Raw genomic sequence first — 23,127 nt, forward strand, 5'->3', positions numbered from 1 at the left:
GTAGAAAATCCCTTTAGGGGCGAACATTAAACACTTCAAGCTTTAAGGGGCGGTTGACAAAAAATCATGAAAATTAAAAAAAATGTCAAAAATTTTACAATTTCACTCTTAACTAAAAAGGTGATTTTTAGTGGGGTAGGGTGATGTATTTTTGAATATCACCTCGTGTTTCCAAGATGCAGGGGAGATCAAAAAATCCTTCAAAAATCGATCACGTAATTAATGGACGCCCCCTAACAAAAAATACATGTGATATTTGGTGGGGGGAGGGAAAATCGTTCTAAATTTCACGACGTATCACAAAGGGGGGTCATAAAAATCCTTAAAAAAAATCGATCACGTGACTAATGGTCATATTAAAGCCCCCTTAATTGTAATTTTCTTCTTTATAAATTAATGTAACACACTTTTTGTTATATGCATATGATATAATTTAATGGATTATTTTATATCCTGCTAATCTTTTGATTTAGTTTCTCAAAAACTAGTATTTTTGCTGAAATTAGCACTGAAACCTATTTGAGTGAGGTATCTGGTGTATACAGAACTATTTAACTTATTAAAATTGTTATAGGTTGTCAAATATCTCCCTTCCGCTTTTTTGTTATTGGTTTATAATACAAAAAGGCGGAAGGGAGATATTTGACAACCTAATATATAGATCACAACGCTCTTTTATGCTCTGTAAGTGAAAAATGCCTGTATAAAAGTATATGAATAGAAGCATCTTCAAACTGTAGGTACCAGCTAAATTATTCATTTACAGCCTTGTTTTAATCAAGACACTTGAAATCTCAATCATGATGGCTCAAATAAGACAAAATAAAAAGTGAGTTGAAAATAGTTTGTTTGAATTTTTTGGCAAAGACAAAACGAATGAAATATTTCAAATTAACTGTTTAGCTTTAATTTATCACTAACTATATTTTATTTAATCAACATCGTACAATATAAATATAAGGTTGTCAAATATCTCCCTTCCGCTTTTTTGCTCTTGGTTTAGAATACAAAAAGGCGGAAGGGAGATATTTGACAACCTAATATATACAACTCCTAATTATATTTAATAAATAATTTATTATCATTTAATACTTGTCAATTTCATGAAATCTATTATTATCTAGCCATCTGATTTTTACCCGTCGCTGAAATACCCACAGTTCGACAGACAGACAGACAACCATTAACGATCGTCAATCCATTACATTTTGCAATGTTACAGACAAGACGACGGCCATTCCTGAACAAAGTTCGTGAAATGTTTGGCAGTTGTTTGAGTTTGCGGTTGAATTAGATAACAACCAGCAGAATTTTGATGGGGCTGACCTGTGCTTCCTACGGCGGTCCCGTCGACGGCCGCTGTTCCGTAGGCGGAGCGCGGCGGCTGCCCGTAGGACGAGGCCTGGTCGTTCCCGTAAGAGCCTGCAAGAGGATAAAAGTCAGATTATAAATATAAAATAGACTAGCCAAAGAAGTCAATGAGTATTGCGGCAGTTTGAACTTTTTCTATATGCGTCAACAAAGTTTTGAGGCTAACATAAAGAAAAAACTTAAACGCCATAATATTTTGTGCAATTAATTTTATCACCGAAGTCATATTATTTAAACAAAGTATTATTAACTTCCCGTAGGGCAAGTTATAGTAATCGCAAAAAAATCGAAAATGAAAATTTTTGCATTTCTCGACGTTTCAAAGGTTTCTGATTATTTTGGCATACCTTAGAAAAAATGGATGTATGTGTGTGTGTGTGCGTGTGTGTATGTATGTGCGGATACAAATTTTCGTCGACGATTTCGGGAACACGGATCAACCGATTTGAATAATTCAAAAAACATTCGATTCGTATTGATAAGGAGACGTGCTGATTAGTTTTTGGCGAAGGCAGGTCTAGCCGTTCCGAAGATACGGAGCAAAAAGTGCCGAAAACGGTAACTCAGTTTTTAGGAGAACGGAGCGTCCGATTTGAATAATTCAAAAAAACATTTCACTTGTATTGACAATATGAATAATTTTCATGGAAGCAGGTCTAGCGGTTTCGGAGATATAGGGGAAAAAATAAAAAAATGAGCCATTTGGCGGTCAAAAATGATCATTAGACATATGCACATCAATTTATCAGATATTTGATAGAGATTTTAACAATAAGTATAAATTTTGTTTACATTTCCATGGGTTCCGTAGCAATGTTTACGCGTTAGACGGCGATGCGGCGCTTACGCGCTTTGATATTTCGTCTTTATGCAGTGAAAGCAGTACGATTGCTTTGAAAAAACCTTCAGAATTTCCAAAATATGTCAAAATGAAGAAAACATTTTTCTTTTCAAAAAAAAAAATTTTTAAAAGTAATTTTTTGTCAAATTTATATATTCTCAAAAATCTAATTTTTTCGAAGTAAATTTTTTTCAAAAATGTTAATCGTTTTTAAAAAAATAATAATTTTTGGTACGGGAAGTTCCAGCAATTTGCCTTAAGGCACGATGCCTTAATTGCCTTAAGACAGAATTCCACTTACAGCTAGTTTTATGTTAATTATCATAGTTTTTTATAAAGTCTACGTGTATGTATGTGTATGTATTTATGTACTTATATGTGAATGTGCATATATGTGTATGTATATGTATGCGTATTATATGAGTATATATGTATGTATATCTGTATGTAAGTAGATGTGTATGTATGTGTACGTATATATATATATATATATATATATATATATATATATATATATATATATATATATATATATATATGTTAATTATCATAGTTAAGTATCATAGTACTCTGGGAATTCTGAAAATTGGTAATCCTATAGATTTCGAGGTGCTCTTTACAAAAATCAACTTTGCCACCTCAAATTTGAACGGCAAGTTGCCGCCATATTAGAAAAATGGCGTCAAAAACAGCTTTTTTAAAATATCTTCTTTCTGGCTCATTCTACGATAAAAGTATCCATGCATGAATTAAACTAGATAAAATTTCCTACAATTTTTTATAAAACCGTTTTTTTGTAAAATTGATAGTTTGAGAGTACGGCCGCCTCAAAGTCTTTGCTGCTCTCGCCGTAGTATCAAATCTCTCCATATATGACAGCACTTTGAACTTGACCACTGTCTCTCTAATAAATAAATATTTTCAATGTTAAATTAGGCAAATAAGATCTAGAAATGAAATAATTCAAATATTTTTCTGTTTTTTTGCTGATTTTATAACACTTCAAGATACTTATAGCTACTTTGCCATTGAAGTGTTAAAAAATCAGCAAAAAAAAACGAAAAATATTTGAATTATTTCATTTCTAGATCTTATTCGCTTAATTTAACATTGAAAATATTTATTATTAGAGAGAATGTGGTCAAGTTCGAAGTGCTGTCATATATGGACAGATTTGATACTACGGCCGGAGCAGCAAAGACTTTGAGGCGGCCGTACTCTCTCAAACTATCAATTTTACAAAAAAAAACGGGTTTCTAAAGAATTGTAGAAAATTTTATCTAGTTTAATTCGTACATAGATACTTTTATCGTAGAATAAGCCAGAAAGGAGATATCTTAAAGAAGCTGTTTTTTGACGCCATTTTTCAATATGGTGGCAACTTGCCGTTTAAATTTGCGGTGGTAAAGTTGATTTTCGTAAAGAGCACCTCGAAATCTATAGGATTACCAATTTTCAGAATTCCCGGAGTACTGTACCGGCAAAACGACCAAATGACTGGACTATGGGTACATTTAAAATTTCCTTCACACATGCAACTGAATCAATCTAAAGGGGTTCGTAATTCTAATCCTACGAACAAATTAAGATCTATTATCTCACCGTATCCGTAGCTGGAATAATCGCTAGTGGGCTTAGACACGGACGAAGCAGGGTTATTTTGGGGTAAAGAGCCGGGCGGAACCGAACCTGATGGACCACCGGGTCCTGGTTGCTGCCTCGAGTACATATCACCTGCAAAATCTGGACATCGCAGAAACAAAATTAGTATTTTGAAAGAACTTAAACACTTGGAATGAAAGATGTATCGACTTAGATATGGATAATGGGGAAAGAAGGTGAGGTGCAGGTGATGGAAAGAATAAGGTAGCAGAAGATTGATTCAGGATGTGAAGGTTTTGGGAAGAGGAGTGGGCAAGTCATTAGGTTATACATCGAAAATCACATTCTGGGTGGCCAATTGGTGCAACTGGCAACATTAACACTATTCCCACCGACATATCATGTTTGCTATTCCTACCGCGACCGGTCATGCAAAATGTATATCTTTCAGTATTGAATGAAAGGTTAATAATGCTAGCTTAAGAGTTTATAAATATACCTAAGTCTGTTTTTACACGGTCTTTTTGTACACGGTTTTGATATAACACGGTTTGGAAATTGAATATTTTTAATTTTTTTATACGATTTTATTCCATTTAGCACGATTTGAAATTTTATGTACTTAAATTTTTTTGTCAAATTTAATTTTTGCGAAGTATGTTCATATCACAAAAAAGTCTTTATGAAAGAAAAAGTCTGAAACCATCGATAGTATCGATAGTTTGCGAACACTAGCTTAAAGATTTAAGTGAATTCCCCTTTAGCGCGTACAAACAATTTTTACTGGTCAAAGCAAATGTGAATAGCACTAATTTAGGGGAATACCCTAAAAATTCTTGTTTTTCACTAATTTTAATAGGTTTTAGAGAATAGGAACAAATCACCCATTTTTGTATAAGATCAATGTCTTTTAACACAATTTTTTTTACGCGGCTTCTCCTGGAACCAATCTACCGTGTAAAAACAGACTTAGGTGTACAAATAAAAAATATTTCTTTTATTTTAGAATGCAAAATCAACATTCTTCTGTTTTATCCAAATTTTTTTCGATTTTTTTTCTTAGAGTGTATTTTCTGCATTTTCACGCATTTTTTACGTTTTTGCCTGATTTTGTTCGCCCTATCATCTTTCTAAAACATTATCTGAAATATTTTCTTTTAGGAAATCTGTTTTGTACTTGTACTTAGTTGATTTTTTTCTGAATTCTTGTTGGAACTATACGGCAAGTTAATTGGAATAGAAATTAGAAAGTTCCTGCTTTATACGAGGTCTGTTCAAAAAGTACCCGGAATTTTCGTTTTTTCAAAAAAATATTTATTTATTCGTCTACATTAATGTGGTCCCCTTCAAAGTAGTCCCCCCCAGATATAATACACTTATGCCAGCGTTTTTTCCAATTTTCGAAGCACCCTTGATATTCACTTTTTGATATGTCCTTGAGCACTCTCAGCGATTTTCTTCAATCGAGGAAAACCGCCGTCCTTTCATGGGTCTCTTCAACTTTGGGAATAGGAAAAAGTCACACGGAGCCATATCTGGTGAATTTTTGCACTTTGCAACACTTTATTTCATTTTTTACGCAAAATTTAATACAAATTCTTTGACTTTTCAATTCTTCCATTGTAAAAATCGCCGAGCTCAGAAAAACACGTCGAACCTTAGCGACTACCACAGACAAAGTAAACAGTGAATATAGCTGAAAATTTCATCATACTTTAGGGGCATGTATACCAACACAATAAAAAAAAATTTTGACAATCAGACACTCCAGACCCGCGAAATTTAATTATTAGTAATTCCGGGTACTTTTTGAACACACCTCGTACATCGTCTTTCCGTAATTTCTTTTTGTGACAACAACGGATTTATCCTCAATAAATCCAAAATAATGTATATACTTGATAAATTCTCTCTAAAATTCATGTTTTACCGAATGATTTCCGACTATTTTATGAACGACATCTACACCAAACACGACGCTAATATCAATTGAAGTGACTCTCATATTAGTGTAATTTTTTTCAACATATGCGTATGCGAATGAAAATTAGAATCTTCTTTCTTAGTTTCCAAAATTGTAAATATTATTTGAGTGAAGTCCTTGATTTTTACTTCTACCAATGTTTGTAGCTGTTGTATTGCTTCAATTGTACCTACCATCACAGTTTCTTTTTTCACTAAAAGTTTAGCTCTATGTAAGACGGTAAAAAAGCTTAACAATTTTATACGGTTTGATTGATTATAAATCTTCAAAGAAATTTTCAGTTTGCTACGTATACAGGATGGTTATCAAAATTTTACACCCCATTTGTGCAATTTGCTTGGCTTAATTATATTTACATCTTATATAGAACGGTTACTAAAATTTTATACAACGTTTTCCTGAATATTATTGAACATGTGTTGAATAAATTTACACCTTATCTTTATTGAAAATAAATGTTTGTCGATAGTAATACGTGGTCTTTTACAACAATTTTGATTGCTGTCAATGTAATTGAACCAACCTTTGGATTCAAAACAAAACCTATTAATTTGTTGTTTGGAATCCTGTGTAAAGTATAATTATATTTACATCGTATATTGAACGGTTACTAAAATTTTATACCACGTTTTCCTGAATATTATTGAACATGTGTTGAATAAATTTACACCTTAGCTTTATTGAAAATATATGTTTGTCGGTAGTAATACGTCTTTTACAACAATTTTGATTGCTGTCAATGTAGTTGAACCAACCTTTGGATTCAAAACAAAACCTATCAATTTGTTGTTTGGATTCCTTTGTAAAAATCTGTCTACACATAGACATTGAGCAAAAATGATAAAATCCACTTTTTATACCGTAGAAGTGCAATATTTATACTCTTTGCCTCATATGCATACATAATTGAAAACAAAATGCATATAAATTTGCAGAAGGCAGTTTTTACCAGTCTAAATTATTCTGCATTTACATTTTCTTGTAAGTTCGATAATATTCTTAACAATTACTACAAAAAATGCCGTTCGAACATCGTCTTTCGTACTACCGGTCAAATGACCGGTCGCGTTAGGTAAGACAGTATACAATTTTTTTTCCAAAAATAAAAATTGAGAAAACAATTTAACATTAAAAAATGTATCATACTCACATATTAGAAAAAGTCATAAAGTTTGATGACGATTCAATTGCGTTTGATATGAAAAATACTAATCAAAAAATCAAAAACGGTCATTTGACCGGTCCCGGTAGGAATAGTGTTAAGATACCTTCATCAATTTTAAGCAAATTTTCATTCGAAAGTACCTTAGAATTTTATTACCAAACAAAAATCTCCTAAACTTGTTCTTCAGATTCAATTCAAATCAAAGATTTTCCCTTACCTGATCCTGTCGATCCACTATTCTGTGGCATACTCCACGAATTCCAATTGGCACCGCCTGATGCACCTCCTGGAGCATAACTACCGTATCCTTGCTGTTGTGGAGGTCCCCCATAGTTGTTGCCCCATTGTGGAGGTGGACCTTGGGGTCCTGGTGGTGCTCCCCATGCCTGGTATGATCCGGGACCAGATGGAGTTCCATATGCTCCATAGCTTGTTTGTTGAGGTGAGGTGCCCCAACCCTGAAAAAATAATTAGATGGTTAAAAATGCATCGAACGACAAAATGTATGTGTTTGAATCACGTTGTTGTTATCAGCGGTACAAGTAAGAATCATTTATTATTCATAAGAGGTGTCAGAATTTTCATCACGGAATGATTAAGAATAGGGAATGCAATACCGATGGAAAATTTCAATACCGGTATTTCGGTAATTTTTCATTTTAAAACCGGAATACCGGTAAATTACCGGTATTTTTATTATCTTACACAAACCTAAACAAAATTGAAAATTACTAGTACAAATATAAAAAAATGTATATACAACTACAATTATATTCAACTAAACAACAATAAGTTTATTTTTTTAAATAATAATTTAACAAAAAATATGCAATTTAATTAATTCATTACCACTATCGAGTATATTGAGTACTTTTCACCAAAAACAAACGCATAATCTCCAATATTTAAAAAAAAAAAAAAATTCTACACTAATTTAACCCTTCGTCGGTCGGATATTTTTTCACCTTCGAACTGTCGGAAAGGTTATGGCTGGACCACCATTCATTTTACATGCATTTATATGGGATAAATGAGTTTTTGGTGTCTTAAATATTAACGATTATTAGTAGTAAATATTTATAGTTTTGATTTTTTCTTTTTCTTACCGTCTTTTGCATGTGTTGAGCTTGTCTCTATTAAAAATATTACATATTATATTATATATAAAAAAATCAAGAAATATAAAAAAATCGTTTTTTTGTTAATTTTTTTGTTTTATATCAATGAAAAATAATATTTATTCTTTTTCGGCGCCTTTGAAATGAACGTGAAATTCAAATGAAAACGAAATGAGGTGCGTCGCCTTCAAAATGAGCTGTAAAACTCAAAGAGAAAATATAATTTCACTACATGTTTGCCAAAAAAAAAATTTCGAACGCAGTACGGGTAGAAAAATTGTTGATAATGTGCGCATTACTCATCCGATTTTCAGTGTTTGCGATTACCAATAAGTTTGGTAGGTTTTCAAGGAATTCTCGTCATGAAAATACTAACATTCATGTTACAACACATAACAAAGAATATATACAACGCACTTTGAATAGAAAATACCATGAAAAAAGACAAAATACTGGTTTACATATATCAAAAAGCGTATATTTCATACAAAATGTATGGGTGGTCTAGACAGACCTTTCCGACCGTTCCAAGTATAAAAAAGTTAATATCCTTAGAATTATCCTTCTGTACATTTTTTCGTCCTGATTTTTTCATTGATCGACAGCTAATGAAATTTTAGGAAAAGTCAAGAAATTTCAAGTCGATAGGATTACTAGAAGCATTTTTTTTTATTGAAGTCGAAAAAAGTCTGGCCAGACCACGCCGACCGACGGAGGGTTAAGATCGGATTCTTTGTCGAGATAAATAATAAGTTACTATAATTGCTGAGTATTATTTAAAACAATGTGATGCTTCTACAGTATTTTGAACTTCGAAACGTTTTCAAAAAATAATATTTTATAATTGTAATAAGAAGCAAAAAATATTTAGTAATTATAATTATTATGTATAAAGTTATAAAAAAATAAAGATTACGCAAGGGTAATCTGTATGATATAAAATATTTTGGCGCAAATATCACTTAAAAAACCGTTACAGTTTTACAAAACATGAAACAAACACCAATATCTATCAGTCGAATTCTATTTATTGTAACACGATATGAAGCCCTTTGGAAAGCAATAAATATTTAGTTTAATGACGAGTTGAGATAATATTTGACATTTGTTTATCTTATAGAATCACTTGAAGATATAGCTGTTTATGCGACTAAGGAATTTAAAGATAAAATTGTTCCGAGAAATTTAAACTTTAGGGTATTATGTATCAAATAGCGCTTATGTAAAAATACCGAAAACACCGGTATTTTTGGAATAAATACCGGTAAAAATACCGCTGAAAAATCTGGCGGTTTACCGCTTAATTCAGTATACCGGTATTGCATTCCCTAATTAGGAATTGAAAAAGTGTTAAGACAATTTTCTTACCTGGTATCCCTGCATCATGTTAGGTCCACCCATCATGGCATTCATCGGTGGTCCTCCCATTTGACCATTGGGTCCACCCATCATGCCCATGGGTGCTTGCGGGGGTCCCCATTGAGAGCCGTCGTTGGCTCCGCCCATTTTACCGCCGCCACTGCCATCCCTGGGCTCGGCACGTTTGATCTCCACTTGCTTGCCATTTAAATTGATGAAGTGCTCCTGTGTGACACGCTCTACAGAAACTTCGTCCTCGAAGGATAGGAAACCGAAACCTGAGGAGAAAGGACATATGAAGTAAATATAGACGTAACCGATTAGCATATATATTTTATATATACAAATCTTCTGTAACCATGTATGAATGATTAATCCTCCTAAACTATAATTCGGATGTTTATGAATCTTCCTGAAGTTTGTTCGGGAAATTTTCTTGGAATTTTTAGATTCATAGAAATAGTTAGATTGTAGAAATTAATGGAAAAAATTACAAAAAAACGCTTATCATTGTTTGCCCTTGAAAATATTTAAGGCATGGTTTGAAATTAAAAACAAATGAAGACTGTCCTTTGCCAAACATTTCTATTCACTTATAGGCTAAGGTAATATTAAAATATAATAAATTCATGATTATAAATAAGGAAAATGTAATGTCTACATTATTATTGCCGAAAAGCAGCTGAGATGTGCCAAAAATTAAAATACTATAAGATTGTACAATCAACATCTGATAGGTGATGCAGTCTGCGCATGCGTCTGTCAGTGATGGCACATCAAACTTAGTCTATAATTCAATTTGACAGATTATTATTTTTTAATTTTTGAATGCAGTCATGTTTTCCCTTACTTTACTAAATCACAATACAAAAATAATTTACTTTTTCGAAAAATTATCTAGAAGTTTCATTGTGTCAAAAATTCACATGTTTGTCATTGGATACGAAATATTTACTCAAGAGTCAATAGAGAGTTTTGGGTCTGAATATTTTTAATGTGCTCCAATTTGCATGGAATTTTGGAATTAGGTTCACCTTACTCTCGAGTTTAAAAGTGAAAATAATTTATACTCCTTAGCCACTTCCCTGGTAGATGACGTCCCTTTTCAGTGATGCAATTGTATCTCTTTCAAAATAACTAATTAGAAGAGAAAAATGTTTAATAATGTTTTTCAAAAAAGCAATTACTTTTCAAGTTACTGGCTAGTGAAAATTTTAATAAAAATCATGTAATGAACAAAATTACATCAATCAAAATCTTAATAAATCGGTGTTCTATAAAGTGTTCTAGAAAAAACGTAGATGTGAGTACAGGTCAACGTCTGCCGGGTCATCTAATATATATACACATCTTATATATAAAATTCTTCGGTAATGATGTAAGTAAATATACTTCTAAACGATTATTCGGATTTTGATAAATCTTTCTGAAGTTTGTTAAGGCAACTTTTCAGGATGCATGTGATTATAAAAATATAGTTAAATTGTAAAAATAAATGGCAAGAATTGCAAAAAATGACATGTCATTGTTTGACATTGAAAATATTTGAGACATTATTTGACATTGAAAACAAATGAAAACTGTCATCAGCCAAACATTGCAATTTACTCATGAGTCTAGACAATATTAGAATATGCATAATAAATTCATGACTATGAATAAGAAAAATGAAATGTCTACATCATAATTGCTGCTAAAAGCAGCTGAGGTGTGTGCAAAAAATAAAATAATATAAGATACTGAATTGAGCAGATTGAATGATACACATATGAACAGGATATAACAAATTCACTTAAAATATGGACTGAAGTAATAATGTATATCAAATTATTATTAAGAAAAATGTAATTTAGATATAATTTTTACTGAAATTGATATATATAGTACAAGATTATAAAAATTGTAGGCAACACTTTTGGAACAACTATTTTGAGTGAAAAAATCCAAGGTGATATTGTACCTTTACCGCGGATACTATATTAATTCTTAATTATTAATACTATATATTAATTCTCTGAATTCGTTACACTGTTTAAAAGACTGCAATTTCCAATACGTATATCTTATTCTATATATTTATCTATTAGTATAGTTATATTATAGTATAATTGTATTGACTTAAATTGTAAATGTTGAATTTGAATGAAGTATCGATCTATCTATCTATAAATCACAAAGACAGACAAAATCACGAAAGATCATATGGGGGGAGGGAGGGGTCGAGTAGGATATCTCGCGTATTTATTTTTTGCCTAGATTTTCAAAAAAAAAAAAATGCTTTATTCCAAAAATTCTTCGAAAAATTTTACGTAATAAAAATACACGTGATATTTGGTTGTGAAAATGGGGGGATAATTCTAAGTATCACGATGTATCACCAGGGTGGAGGGGGGTCCAAAAATCACTAAAAAAATCCATTACATGATTAATGAACGTCCCCTTACTACAAACAATCCAACGGGAAGTTAAATATAAATGCTGTTTATAAACTGCATTTTTGGGTTTCAGCAATATTAACAACTCACCTCTTGATTTCTTCTTCTCCTGGTCGTACATGATGACAACTTCCATAACTTTTCCGTAGCGACCGAAGAACATCCTGAGATCGGTTTCCGTCACGTTGGATGGCAGGCCGCCCAAGAAAACTTTGGGGTAGCCTCCGCCCCGTTTTGGTTTCTGTAGGGTGCGTGGGTTGCATGGTTTTGGATCTATAGTTCTGTAGAAAAAGAAAAATCAATATATATAGTGATAGTAAGAAAATATAGGCATCGAAGTGTCGATATACAGAAAAAACTCTGAAAGAATTGTAAAAATATAACAGAAAATTTAGGGATTTGTGCAAGTTCAATTGGATATCTGTGAACAAAAAGTTTTTTTAATAAACTATTTCTTTATTTATTTACTGTCGACGTTTCGGAACTAGGTACGTTCCATCTTCAGGACATCTGTCAAGAAACATGATCTTGATGAGATTTAAGCAAACAATATGTTTAAGAAAAGAAAATGGATTTTTCTTAAATAATAAATTAATTGTAACAAATAATAATGTACAGAAATATGATAATATGATCAAAATGAAAATGATAAAAATAAATGAGTGGATTATATAACAGGATAATAAAAATGATAATTTTTTTTTTGAAAGTTATGGAAAATTTTAAGAAAAGGTTAATGACAAAATTGAATTAATTACCTGTATGTTTGAATATACGTTAGCACTTTTTCACTAAAAAAGATTTTATCAAAAATTGAATTTATGAATTATTTTTCAGCAGAATAGGTGAATTTTGTAAATCAAAATTACTATAAGTTCTGTCTTTTTTAAAATTATTATTTAAAAACCAAACAATATTATTCTCTTGATGTTATGAGATCGGCTGTTTGTAATGAACTGATTCTAAGTCACACGCACACGTGCGACCACTTGAGAACTGTAAGGATGTGTGTGTGTGTTTTTATATGTTTGGATGTGAATACTTAAATTATTGATCTTAAATAGAAGTTAATTGTCAAAAAGTGTAAAATATTTAAATAAGAATCATGTAATAGGTTGTGATCTGATCTAATGATGACACTATTAGAAACGTTCATAAGAATAAGACAACTTTCCACAAATAATCTCTTAAAGATGCAACTTTCATGATATAAGATCTTTGGAGTGAAGTTAAACAAGTGGGCATTTTCAATAGAGTGCTGTACTAGGGTACTTTTGAATTTTTTTTGTTTATGGTGGACTACACTTAGTTTATGTTGTTTCATTCTTTTATGTACATATGTGAGGTTTGTCCATTATATTGGAAAGCACAGTCGTTACAAGAAACAGAATATACTACGTTAGTATTGAAATTGGATGGGGTTGGGGTTGGAGATTTAATGTTAGTAATATATATATATATATATATATATATATATATATATATATATATATAATGCTGACGAGTTGTTTACAAATTAGTAGATACCTCCAGTGGCGTATCTACTACAACTAAAAAAAAACAAAATGTAAAATGAAAGTACACCTAAGTCTGTTTTTACACGGTCTTTTTGTACACGGTTTTGATATAACACGGTTTGAAAATTGAATATTTTCAATTTTTTTACACGATTTTATTCCATTTAGCACGATTTTATGTACTTAAATTTTTTTTGTCAAATTTAATTTTTGCAAAGTATGTTCATATCACAAAAAAGTTTTTATGAAAGAAGAAAAGTCTGAAACCATCGATAGTATCGATAGCTTGCGAACACTAGCTTAAAGTTTTAAGTGAATTCCCCTTTAGCGCGTACAAACAATTTTTACTGATGAATAGCACTAATTCTATTTTACTTTATTTTTTACCTTAAAAATTGAATAACCTATTCTTTTCGTTCACAACATAATTTTTTAGTTCCTGAACTTGCCATACATTTAATTTATATTACTTCTAAGATTAGAGTGCATATCTTTTCTATCATTAATTACTATGCTTATGAAAATAAGCATATATTTGATTTAATAAAATAAACATGAATTCTTGTTTTTCACCAATTTTAATAGGTTTTCAGAGATTAGGAACAAATCACCCATTTTTGTATAAGATCAATGTCTTTTTTTACACGTTTTTTTTTTACACGGCTTCTTCTGGAACCAATCTACCGTGTAAAAACAGACTTAGGTGTATTATAGTTAATTAAACTATATTAGGTCTCCAGGTAAATAAACCTGAGGTCACTTATGAGTAGCTGACCAGAACAAAACCAAGTGAACACCAGACTAGTGTTCATAAAAGTCTGGTGTCAACTTAGATTTCAATTTCCATCTCACCTTCCGTCCAGGGAGTGCGGTCCATTCTGCAGGACGACGTTGACGTTCGAGGGATCGGCAAATGTGACGAAGCCGAAGCCGCGCGACCTGCCCGACTCGCTGTTCTTCATGACGACGCAATCGATCACTTCGCCGTACCTCGAGAAGAACCTCTGCAGGTTCTCCTGAGTAGTCTCCCATGATAGCCCTCCGACGAAAAGCTTTCTGTAAAGGAGAGAAAAGAAAAACGTTAGATAAATTGTAAAAAATACTATATATATTCTGAATTGTGATACTGAAATAAATAAACTAGCAGTGCGTGGCATCGTGTCTTGTGAAATATCAAAGTTTTTTCAAAAAAAAAAAAGTGATTTTTTAGAATTTTGAACTTTTTGGATAAGTCTCATATTTAAAAACTTTAATTTTTTCTTAATATTTCGATTTTTTTAGCAACATGGCATTTGAAAAATGTAAACAAAATTTATACAATCTTGAACAACTAGATGACCCGACAGACGTTGTCCTGTACCCACGTCTACAATTTTTTAATATGATATACTATTATTTACCGTTTACCTAAAAATAATAATTGTTTTTTAAATTACTCTTCACGCCAAAATGCATATGCTTCAAATAAAATGAGTCTCAATTCCTACACTATATTGGAAATTGAAGACTTTTAAACGGTATATCATAACCATAACCATAACATAACACTGGTACCTAATGTTGGATTAAATTAATTTAATTTTTAATTATATAAGATATATAAAATTGTATCTTAAACTTCTCCTAATCGATATCCGAATTGTATGTATTCATCTCTATTTTCTTGTTCTAAAGTGAATTTTTTACGAATTTTAAAAATATTCGTAGAAATATTAGTAAAAGATGCAAAGAAATTATATATTGAAAAAAAAAACTATATTGAAAATTTAATACTTAATTTCATATTTTAAGTGAATTAATTTATCATATCATATTCATATGTGTATCATTTAATCTGCCATACATATACTGTAACTTATATTTTTTCAATGTCTGCTGCTTTTTGGCAATAATAATGTAGACTATTTATTTTTCTTTCTAATCATAAATTTATTATACATATTCTAATATTGTCTAGGTTCATAAGTGAATTGAAATTTTTGGCAGAAGATAGATTTCATTTATTTTCAATGCAAACAATGGCATGTCGTTTTTGCAATTTTTTCCATTTATTACACATACATCTCATCAGTTACTTTATAATTACATCCTAGAAAATTTCCTTAACAAACTTCAGAAAGATTTATCAAAATCCAAAAAATAGTTTAGGAGTATACAGTGAGTGCTTGTAATTTAATATAAACTTTATATAATAGCAAAAATCCTTAAAAACTAGTTCACGTGATTAATGGACGCCCCATGAAATGTTTGAATTATTCAAATCGGTTGAACTGTGTTCTCGAAACCGCCGACTAAAAATTGTATTCGCACATACATACATAGACGAACACACACGCCTATTTACTTTTTCTAATGTATGTTAAAATGTTCAGAAGGTTTTGAAACGTAAAGATGTAAAAATTTTCATTTTCGATTTTGGGACGATTACAGTAACTTACCTTATGGCAAGTTTTAATCACGTGAAGCATTTAGGCATTTTAGGGGGGGTGTTGACAAACAATCACAAAAAATCTGTTCACATACACGCACACACACACATACTTTTCCCAAATGTTGGTCTCATTCGATTCAGAATAGCTTGAAACGTCGAGAAAACATAAAATTAGCAAATCGGTTTTTTTGATGAAATAAACTTCTTCGGGAAGTTAAAAAACTTTTTTGTGAATTCAAAAAATTCGTTCTAAAAATTTTGCATAACAAAACATTTAGGGAGAATTTTAAATATTCTGAGGTCAAACCAAGGGGGGAAGAGGGTTCCAAAATTCCTTTAAAAGAACGATAACGTGATCAATGAACGCTCCTTAAAATGATACGATAGAAGTATCTTATGAAAACATTTTATGCAAAAAGTATATATATTTTTTATTATAAATATTGTTTGCTCTTGTTGGTCACATAACGCATTTTTCGTTATCAAACGTCTGAATTTCTTATCAAACGATAAAGTGAAATTGATTTGGTCTGTGGGTCACACGCATTTCTTATCAACATGAATAATGTCCACTTTAATAAATATTCTGTATGAAATACCAAACTTAATAAAAAAAAATATATCACCTGTACATCAACATTAGTATATGATTTTTATGTTTTAGGTCCAACGTTTTATTTATCTACAAGTGTCTATCGAATCATCATGTGTTTATCCGATTCGGCAAGTGTGACTTGGCTAAGATTTTATCAAGATTAAATTTAGGTCATTGCTTGTTTTATTTGTATTTTTGTATCGAAAATACACTCTTTATCAATCTACTAGTTGGATTGATACGAGTGCGACGTCAAATTCAGCAGGATAAAACTTGGGATAGTATTTTAAAAGTTGCTAAATAAATAGAAAGCAGAATACTACATACTTTTTATTTGCATGTTAAAAATAGTACTTTTATATTATGGGACGTCCATTAATCAAGTGAGATTTTTAGGGGGAGGGAGGAGTATAGTAAGATATCACATGAATTTATTTTTTACCGGATTTTTTTTTAATTAAAAAATTTTCAAAAACATAAATTTAAAAAAATTGTAATTTTTCTCGAACTAAAAATACATGTGATGTTTGAAGGAAAAGGAGGGGGGTAATTTTCAATATAACAAAGGGGGAGGAAGGATCCAAAAATCCTTAAAAAATCGATCACGTGATTAATGAACGTGAATTTATTTTTTACCTGAATTTTCTATTTTAATTCAAAAATTTTCAAAAAAATGTAATTTTTCTCGAACTAAAAATACATGTGATGTTTGAGGGTAAAGGGGGGGGGTAATTTTCAATATCACAAAAGGGGAGGAAGGATCCAAAAATCCTTAAAAAGTCGACCACGTGATCAATGGACGCTTCCTTAACAAAGTTGTCATAAAACGTTTCATTTATTAATAAATGCATATTATGAATTGAAGAAGCATGATAATATTTGACAATTTTGTACAAGATTGAATCTAAAGTTATTTTGAAAACCAATCAGACCAGACTCAAATAATCACAGACAGACAATAGAAGAGCTGCAACCCAGCCAAAAATCCATAGCCAAGACAAGAAATTTTTAGACAAAAAATCTTTGCTGCACTTTTTCTAGTTATTTTTTAAATTACATAATATAAAGTTTCAAAGACTTATAGTATCAAGAGAAACCAGAGTCCGATGCAAATCAATAAGGATATCAAATTACCATCAAAAGATTCTCCTTAATGATGGGGTTTTGTTGGTGACTGATATAAGACGACAAGGATATAAAAATAGTTGTTTAAGGATTCATATTTCCAGAGAAAACAAACCAGGAACAATTGTTCAATGCCCTGAATAAAATAAAAATAATAGTCATACTACAACCCTTAATGTCTTTAAATCTAGATCAAAACTTATCCAAATTAGGTAGGTGTGAAATCGTGAATCATGATTGTTATTTTTTTTAATATTAATTAATTTTATATATTTATCTTAAGAATAATGTTCGCATTTGTATAAGTGATTAATTTTATTAATAATCACGTTGTAGTATTAAATTAATTAAATATTACAACTCTCAAATATTATATATGCTTGAACGTCTTTCAATATTTGTATCAATTTTTCATCTAATTAAATTGGATTGTCTCAATGAGTACTAACGTAGGTACATTTTGAAAAAAAACTGACACCCCATTATGAGCTATTGCTTATTTATGTAATTAATTTCCAAAATTATGTTTTAATTTTTAATTTACTGGACAGAGACCGTCCAAAGAAAAAGCTAAAATTGTACGAGTTAAATATTTTTCCAAATGTGCAATTTTACTTCTAATATAGTAAACACAACCTTACAAAATTAATAAAAATATTAACTTTTCAGCAAAATTTACTTCAGATTTGTATAAAAAACAATTCGTCCAAGGATATGTATCTATCACCTTTCCGGTCATTCCATCAACAAGGATACTTAAAAAATCTATTCAAAACAATCCAATTAAGTACCAATTAACATTAAAGATTTCTCATAAAAAAATTAGCGATCCGTTACGTAACAACTGGAGCATAAATTCCTCCTCGTACACATTTTTATTCGGTTACAAACAACAAAGCCGATGGATGGCATCATCATCATCCATGGTTTCTGACTTATTTAAATCTTTGGAACAATTGATATTTAAACAACTTTCCGATAGAGAGATTATATTACCATTAGCCATTACAGGTGGTATGGAATTCTATATAATAATAATAATAATAATATATAAATGCGTATTATAAAATTTGTGTGCTATAAGAAGGCGACAGACGGACGTCAGGTATTGTTTACTGAACCTGAAGGCGATTAGTATACCTGGAACAGTCTCTGGGAAAAATAGCAAACAATCGAAAAGTTTGTAGGAAAAATTCAGGTACGAAGAGAATTTGCGGCAAACTTTTATCTGGAACAGAGTTTCTCAACTCCTTCTGGTTGAAGAAATGTATAGGTAATGAAATGTCGAACACTTTGTTGACAAGGAATTTATCATATCAAATTGATTTTATATAATAAACAGGTAAAGAGACCATGCCACTTGCATCTAGTTTGAAAATTAATGGTGCATAGCATCGTGTCTTAAGGATAAAATTCTAGAACTTCAAGTTCAAGTAGAAAGTTAAAGTTTTTGAAAAACATTTAAAATTTTTTGAAACTTTGAAAAAAAAGATTTGAGAATTTTGAAATTCTTGAAAAAAAAAAGCCTTTTTCACATATATTCAGTTTTTTGTATGTGATAGAAACTTAAACTGGATTTGTGTTATAATTATAATATCAACTAGCTGTAAGTGGAATTCTGTCTTGAGGCAGTTATGGCATCGTGCCTTAAGGCAAATTGCTGGAACTTCCCGTACCGTAACGAAATGTTCGAGGAATACTGAATGTTTTCAAATAGATTATTATAAATATTGTAACATTGTCGAATATTTATAAGAATTATATAAACTGAATTGCAAAGTTGAAATTATTTGTAAAGTATATTAGAACTAATAGTCAGAATTAAAAATAAAATCTGAAATATTTTCGATATACAAAAAACTTAAAAAAAAAAAAAAAAAAAAGTTGGAACAAATTTTTTTTTCCAAAATCAATTATTTTGTTAAGACAAGCAGAAAGTTCTTTGAATCAATTGAATCGGACGCTTAGTTCTCTCAAAAACTGCCATTTTTTACATATTTTGCTCCGTATCTTCAAAATGGCTGGGCCTGCCTTTGCCAAAAACACTTCTCCCAATCATTACTAATTGAATGTTTTTTAGATGATTCAAATCGGATACTCCGTTCTCTCAAAAATTCTATTTCTATTTTCTGCACTCTTTGCTCCGTATCTCCGAATCGGCTGGACCTGCCTTTGCCAAAAACTAATCAGGTCTTTTCCCTATCAATAGGAATCGAATGTTTTTTGAACCATTCAAATCGGTTGATCCATGCGCCCTAAAACGTGACTGGAAATTTGTATCCATACATACATACACACACATACACACACACACATCCATTTTTTCTGAGGTATGCCAAAACGTCGAGAAATGTAAAAATTTTCAATTCCGATTTTCAGCCCATTACAATAACTTACCCTACGGGAAGTTAATAAAGATGATTATAATTTATAATTATCTTGGACGTTTTTATTTAACTGTACTACGTTTTCATTTAATATTGTTCAATTTCTTTTTTAAGTTTACACTAGTTTCACAAACAAATAATATTTGCATTGCAATTTTCCATTTGAATTTATTGCCTGAATTGTTATGATGACAACTTCAGACAATCGCCTTTTGTGTCTTCAATAATAATTCAATAATAAGAATTCAATAATAAGTTCTCAATAAATTTTGTAAAACAAGCTTTTGCTATGGGAAAATCGAGCAGAAATTGTTTTGAAAAATTGTTATTGACTTTGATTGTCTGTAAATACTTCAGATATATTCATATGTGTTGCTGTGTTTAATATTACATATTATTTTTGTTTATTATTTTTTTAGAAGGCAATCCAACGCCTGGGTTAGTCTTAGACTTTTTATAACGTTGACTCTTTATACATTATCCCTTTTTCTCCCTCAAAACAAGTCCAATTTTTATACAACCTGGACAAACTTGTTTGTTATTTTTAGGGCTCCATTGAATGAACCCATAAAATCAAAGAAAATTTACATAAAAATCGTCAAATCTATAAAAGAGAACCTGTTGTTTGTAACAAAACGTCTAACTGTTAACGTAACATGATGAAAGAATCAACTGTCTAGTATTAATATGTAATTGTAATAAATTGGGCAGTAGAACAAAATCAAAGGCATTTGGGAATCTTCTTGGCAAATGTATTTATTATTTCTTGCATAAAGATTTGACTGTAACATGCTGATGAAAGTTTATTTCAAATCAGTATAGTTTGTTACTTTGTTATTGTAGTTTGTTTTCTAAGAAGTTAGCCAAAAATCTTGAAACAATTTTGAAAATTTAAAAAACCGTTACAAAGATATTAGCGGGTACTAGTGATGTTAAAAATAATGGTCGTTCATTTTATTGTAATACAAAAAAGGTAATCGAATAAAAGGCTGTTAGTTGATATTGAATGTGATGGGAAATCAGTTTACTTCGAGATGTACCGACGTTAGTACTCATTAAAAAAAAAAAATCAAATTTAACTAGATGAAAAATGTATGTAAATAATGGAAAACGTTCAAGCATATTATTTTATTACTCTGTTGTGAACAACGTAAAAAAAGGAGGAGCTATTTTGTCCAGGAGCAGCCCTTTGTAACTTCAACCTTTACCAAACTCCCTTGATCCTGGTGTTAAAAAATATCATCAAACGATTTTGTGTCTCAATTTTATTGTAATTTCGATTAATTCGATATCCATTCAATAACTTATATTTTTTTAACTTGTTCGCATAATTTCTGCAGTGCGTCGCCCAATAATGGCACACACACGCACACGCACACACACACCGGCAAGAGTGCCGTTTGCACGGCCAAGGTCGATTCTAAGAATACGGTACTACGTTTCAGCTTTAGGCCGAATTATTATGCGACTGACCGCCGAAAATTTCCACAAAATGCAAAACTCTAAGGTACATGATATATAAACTAGGTGATATATCTCTCTATGCCCATGTACCTTTTTTTTGTAAATAATTTTTTCTTATAATAAATATTTTATTTATTCTAAGAGATATACGTGGCTTGGATTGCCAAAAAATATTTGTTTTTATGTAGACTACTACATTACATTTTTTTTGCTGTTATGTGGATTTTTGAAAGATAATATTACTGTAACTTTTGAAACTAAATGCAGCTGGCATTTTGTCAAAAAAATCGCAAACTAGTGGGGCGCATGGAATCGTGTCTTAAAGCAAATTGCTGGAACTTGCGTACCAAAAATTTTTTTTTTTTAAAAAGATTAACATTTTCAAAAAAAAAATTACTTAAAAAATTAGATTTTTGAAAAACTACAAATTTTTGACAAAAATTTACTTTTTTTTAGAAAAGAGATTTTTTGAAGAAAAATGTATTTTGAAATATTTTGGAAATTCTGAACTGCATAGAGATGAAATATCGAAGCGCGTAAGCGCCGCGCCGCCGACTAACGGATAAACATTGGTACGGAACCCATAGGAATGTAAACAAAATTTATACTTATTGTTAAAATTTCTAGAAAATACCTGATAATTTGATGTGCATATATCTAATGATCATTTTTGACCGCCAAATGGCTTCTTGTTTTACTTTTTTCATTAGATCTCCGAAACCGCTAGACCTACCTTCATGAAAATTTGATCAGTTCTTCATCTTGTTAATACAAGATGTAAAATGTTTTTTGAATTATTCAAATCAGACGCTCCGTTCTCCTAAAAACTGAGTTACCGTTTTTGGCATTTTTTGCCCCTTATCTTCGGAACGGCTAGACCTGCCTTCGCCAAAAATCTTATCAATTTCAATTCGTTTCTGAACATTTTGGCACACCTTAGAAAAAATTGTTTGTGCGGATACAATTTTTCGTCGACGATTTCGAGAACACGGATCATCCTATTTGAATAATTCAAAAAACATTTTAATTGTATTGATGAAATAAAAATAATCCATTTTTTGGAAAGACATGTCTAGCGGTTTCAAAGATCCAATAAAAAAAATGTCATTTGGCGGTCAAAATGATCATTAGACATATGCACTTCAAATTATGATGTATTTTAGAGATATTTCAATATCTAACAAATTTTCTGTATATTTCTATGGGTTCCGAACTAAAGTTTATCCGTTATACTACGCGGCGCTCACGCGCTTCGATATTTCTACGCAGCTAACGTATCACGATTGCTTTGAAAAAAGTTCAAAATTTCCAAAATATTTAAAAATAAAAAAAAAAATTCAAAAAGATCAATTTTTCAAAAATTTAAAAAATCTGAAAAATTTTTCCAGAGTTCTAAGGGAGCGTCCATTAATCACATGAGGTTTTTAGGGGGAGGGGGGGGTTAGACAAAAAATCACAAAATATCACGCTGGGGAGGGAGGGGTATAGTAAGATATCACGTGTATTCATTTTTTAACTAATTTTTTGAAAAACTTTAAACATTTAAAAAAAACTAGTGGGGTGGTGGCATCGTGCCTTAAGGCAAATTGCTGGAACTTCCCGTACCGTAACGAAATGTTCGAGGATTACTGAATGATTTGAAAAAAAAGGGTCAATTTTTTTTTTCAAAATCGCTTATTTTGTTAAGACAAGCAGAAAGTTCTTTGAATCATTTAAATCGGTCGCTTAGTTCT

The 23,127-nt window shown here is 30.9% G+C and overlaps 1 protein-coding gene across 3 annotated transcripts in view; it reads right to left on the bottom strand.

The window, feature by feature from the left end:
• The window catches only part of LOC113371286 (heterogeneous nuclear ribonucleoprotein 27C), a 47,963-nt gene that overhangs the window by 18,812 nt on the left and 6,024 nt on the right, over nt 1–23,127 (bottom strand). For all 3 annotated transcript variants that reach the window (XM_026611921.1, XM_026611929.1, XM_026611937.1), the window contains exons 2-7: nt 14,245–14,448; nt 11,966–12,156; nt 9,450–9,718; nt 7,181–7,421; nt 3,815–3,955; nt 1,327–1,422 (exon numbers count right to left, since the gene is read on the bottom strand). In XM_026611921.1, the coding sequence (XP_026467706.1) occupies nt 1,327–1,422; nt 3,815–3,955; nt 7,181–7,421; nt 9,450–9,718; nt 11,966–12,156; nt 14,245–14,448 (1,142 nt within the window). The remainder of the gene's footprint in view (nt 1–1,326; nt 1,423–3,814; nt 3,956–7,180; nt 7,422–9,449; nt 9,719–11,965; nt 12,157–14,244; nt 14,449–23,127) is intronic.

The sequence above is a fragment of the Ctenocephalides felis genome, unplaced genomic scaffold (genome assembly GCF_003426905.1).
Source record: "Ctenocephalides felis isolate EL2017-DRISC unplaced genomic scaffold, ASM342690v1 CF-g0.4_SCAFFOLD_00845, whole genome shotgun sequence".
NCBI lineage: Eukaryota > Metazoa > Arthropoda > Insecta > Siphonaptera > Pulicidae > Ctenocephalides > Ctenocephalides felis.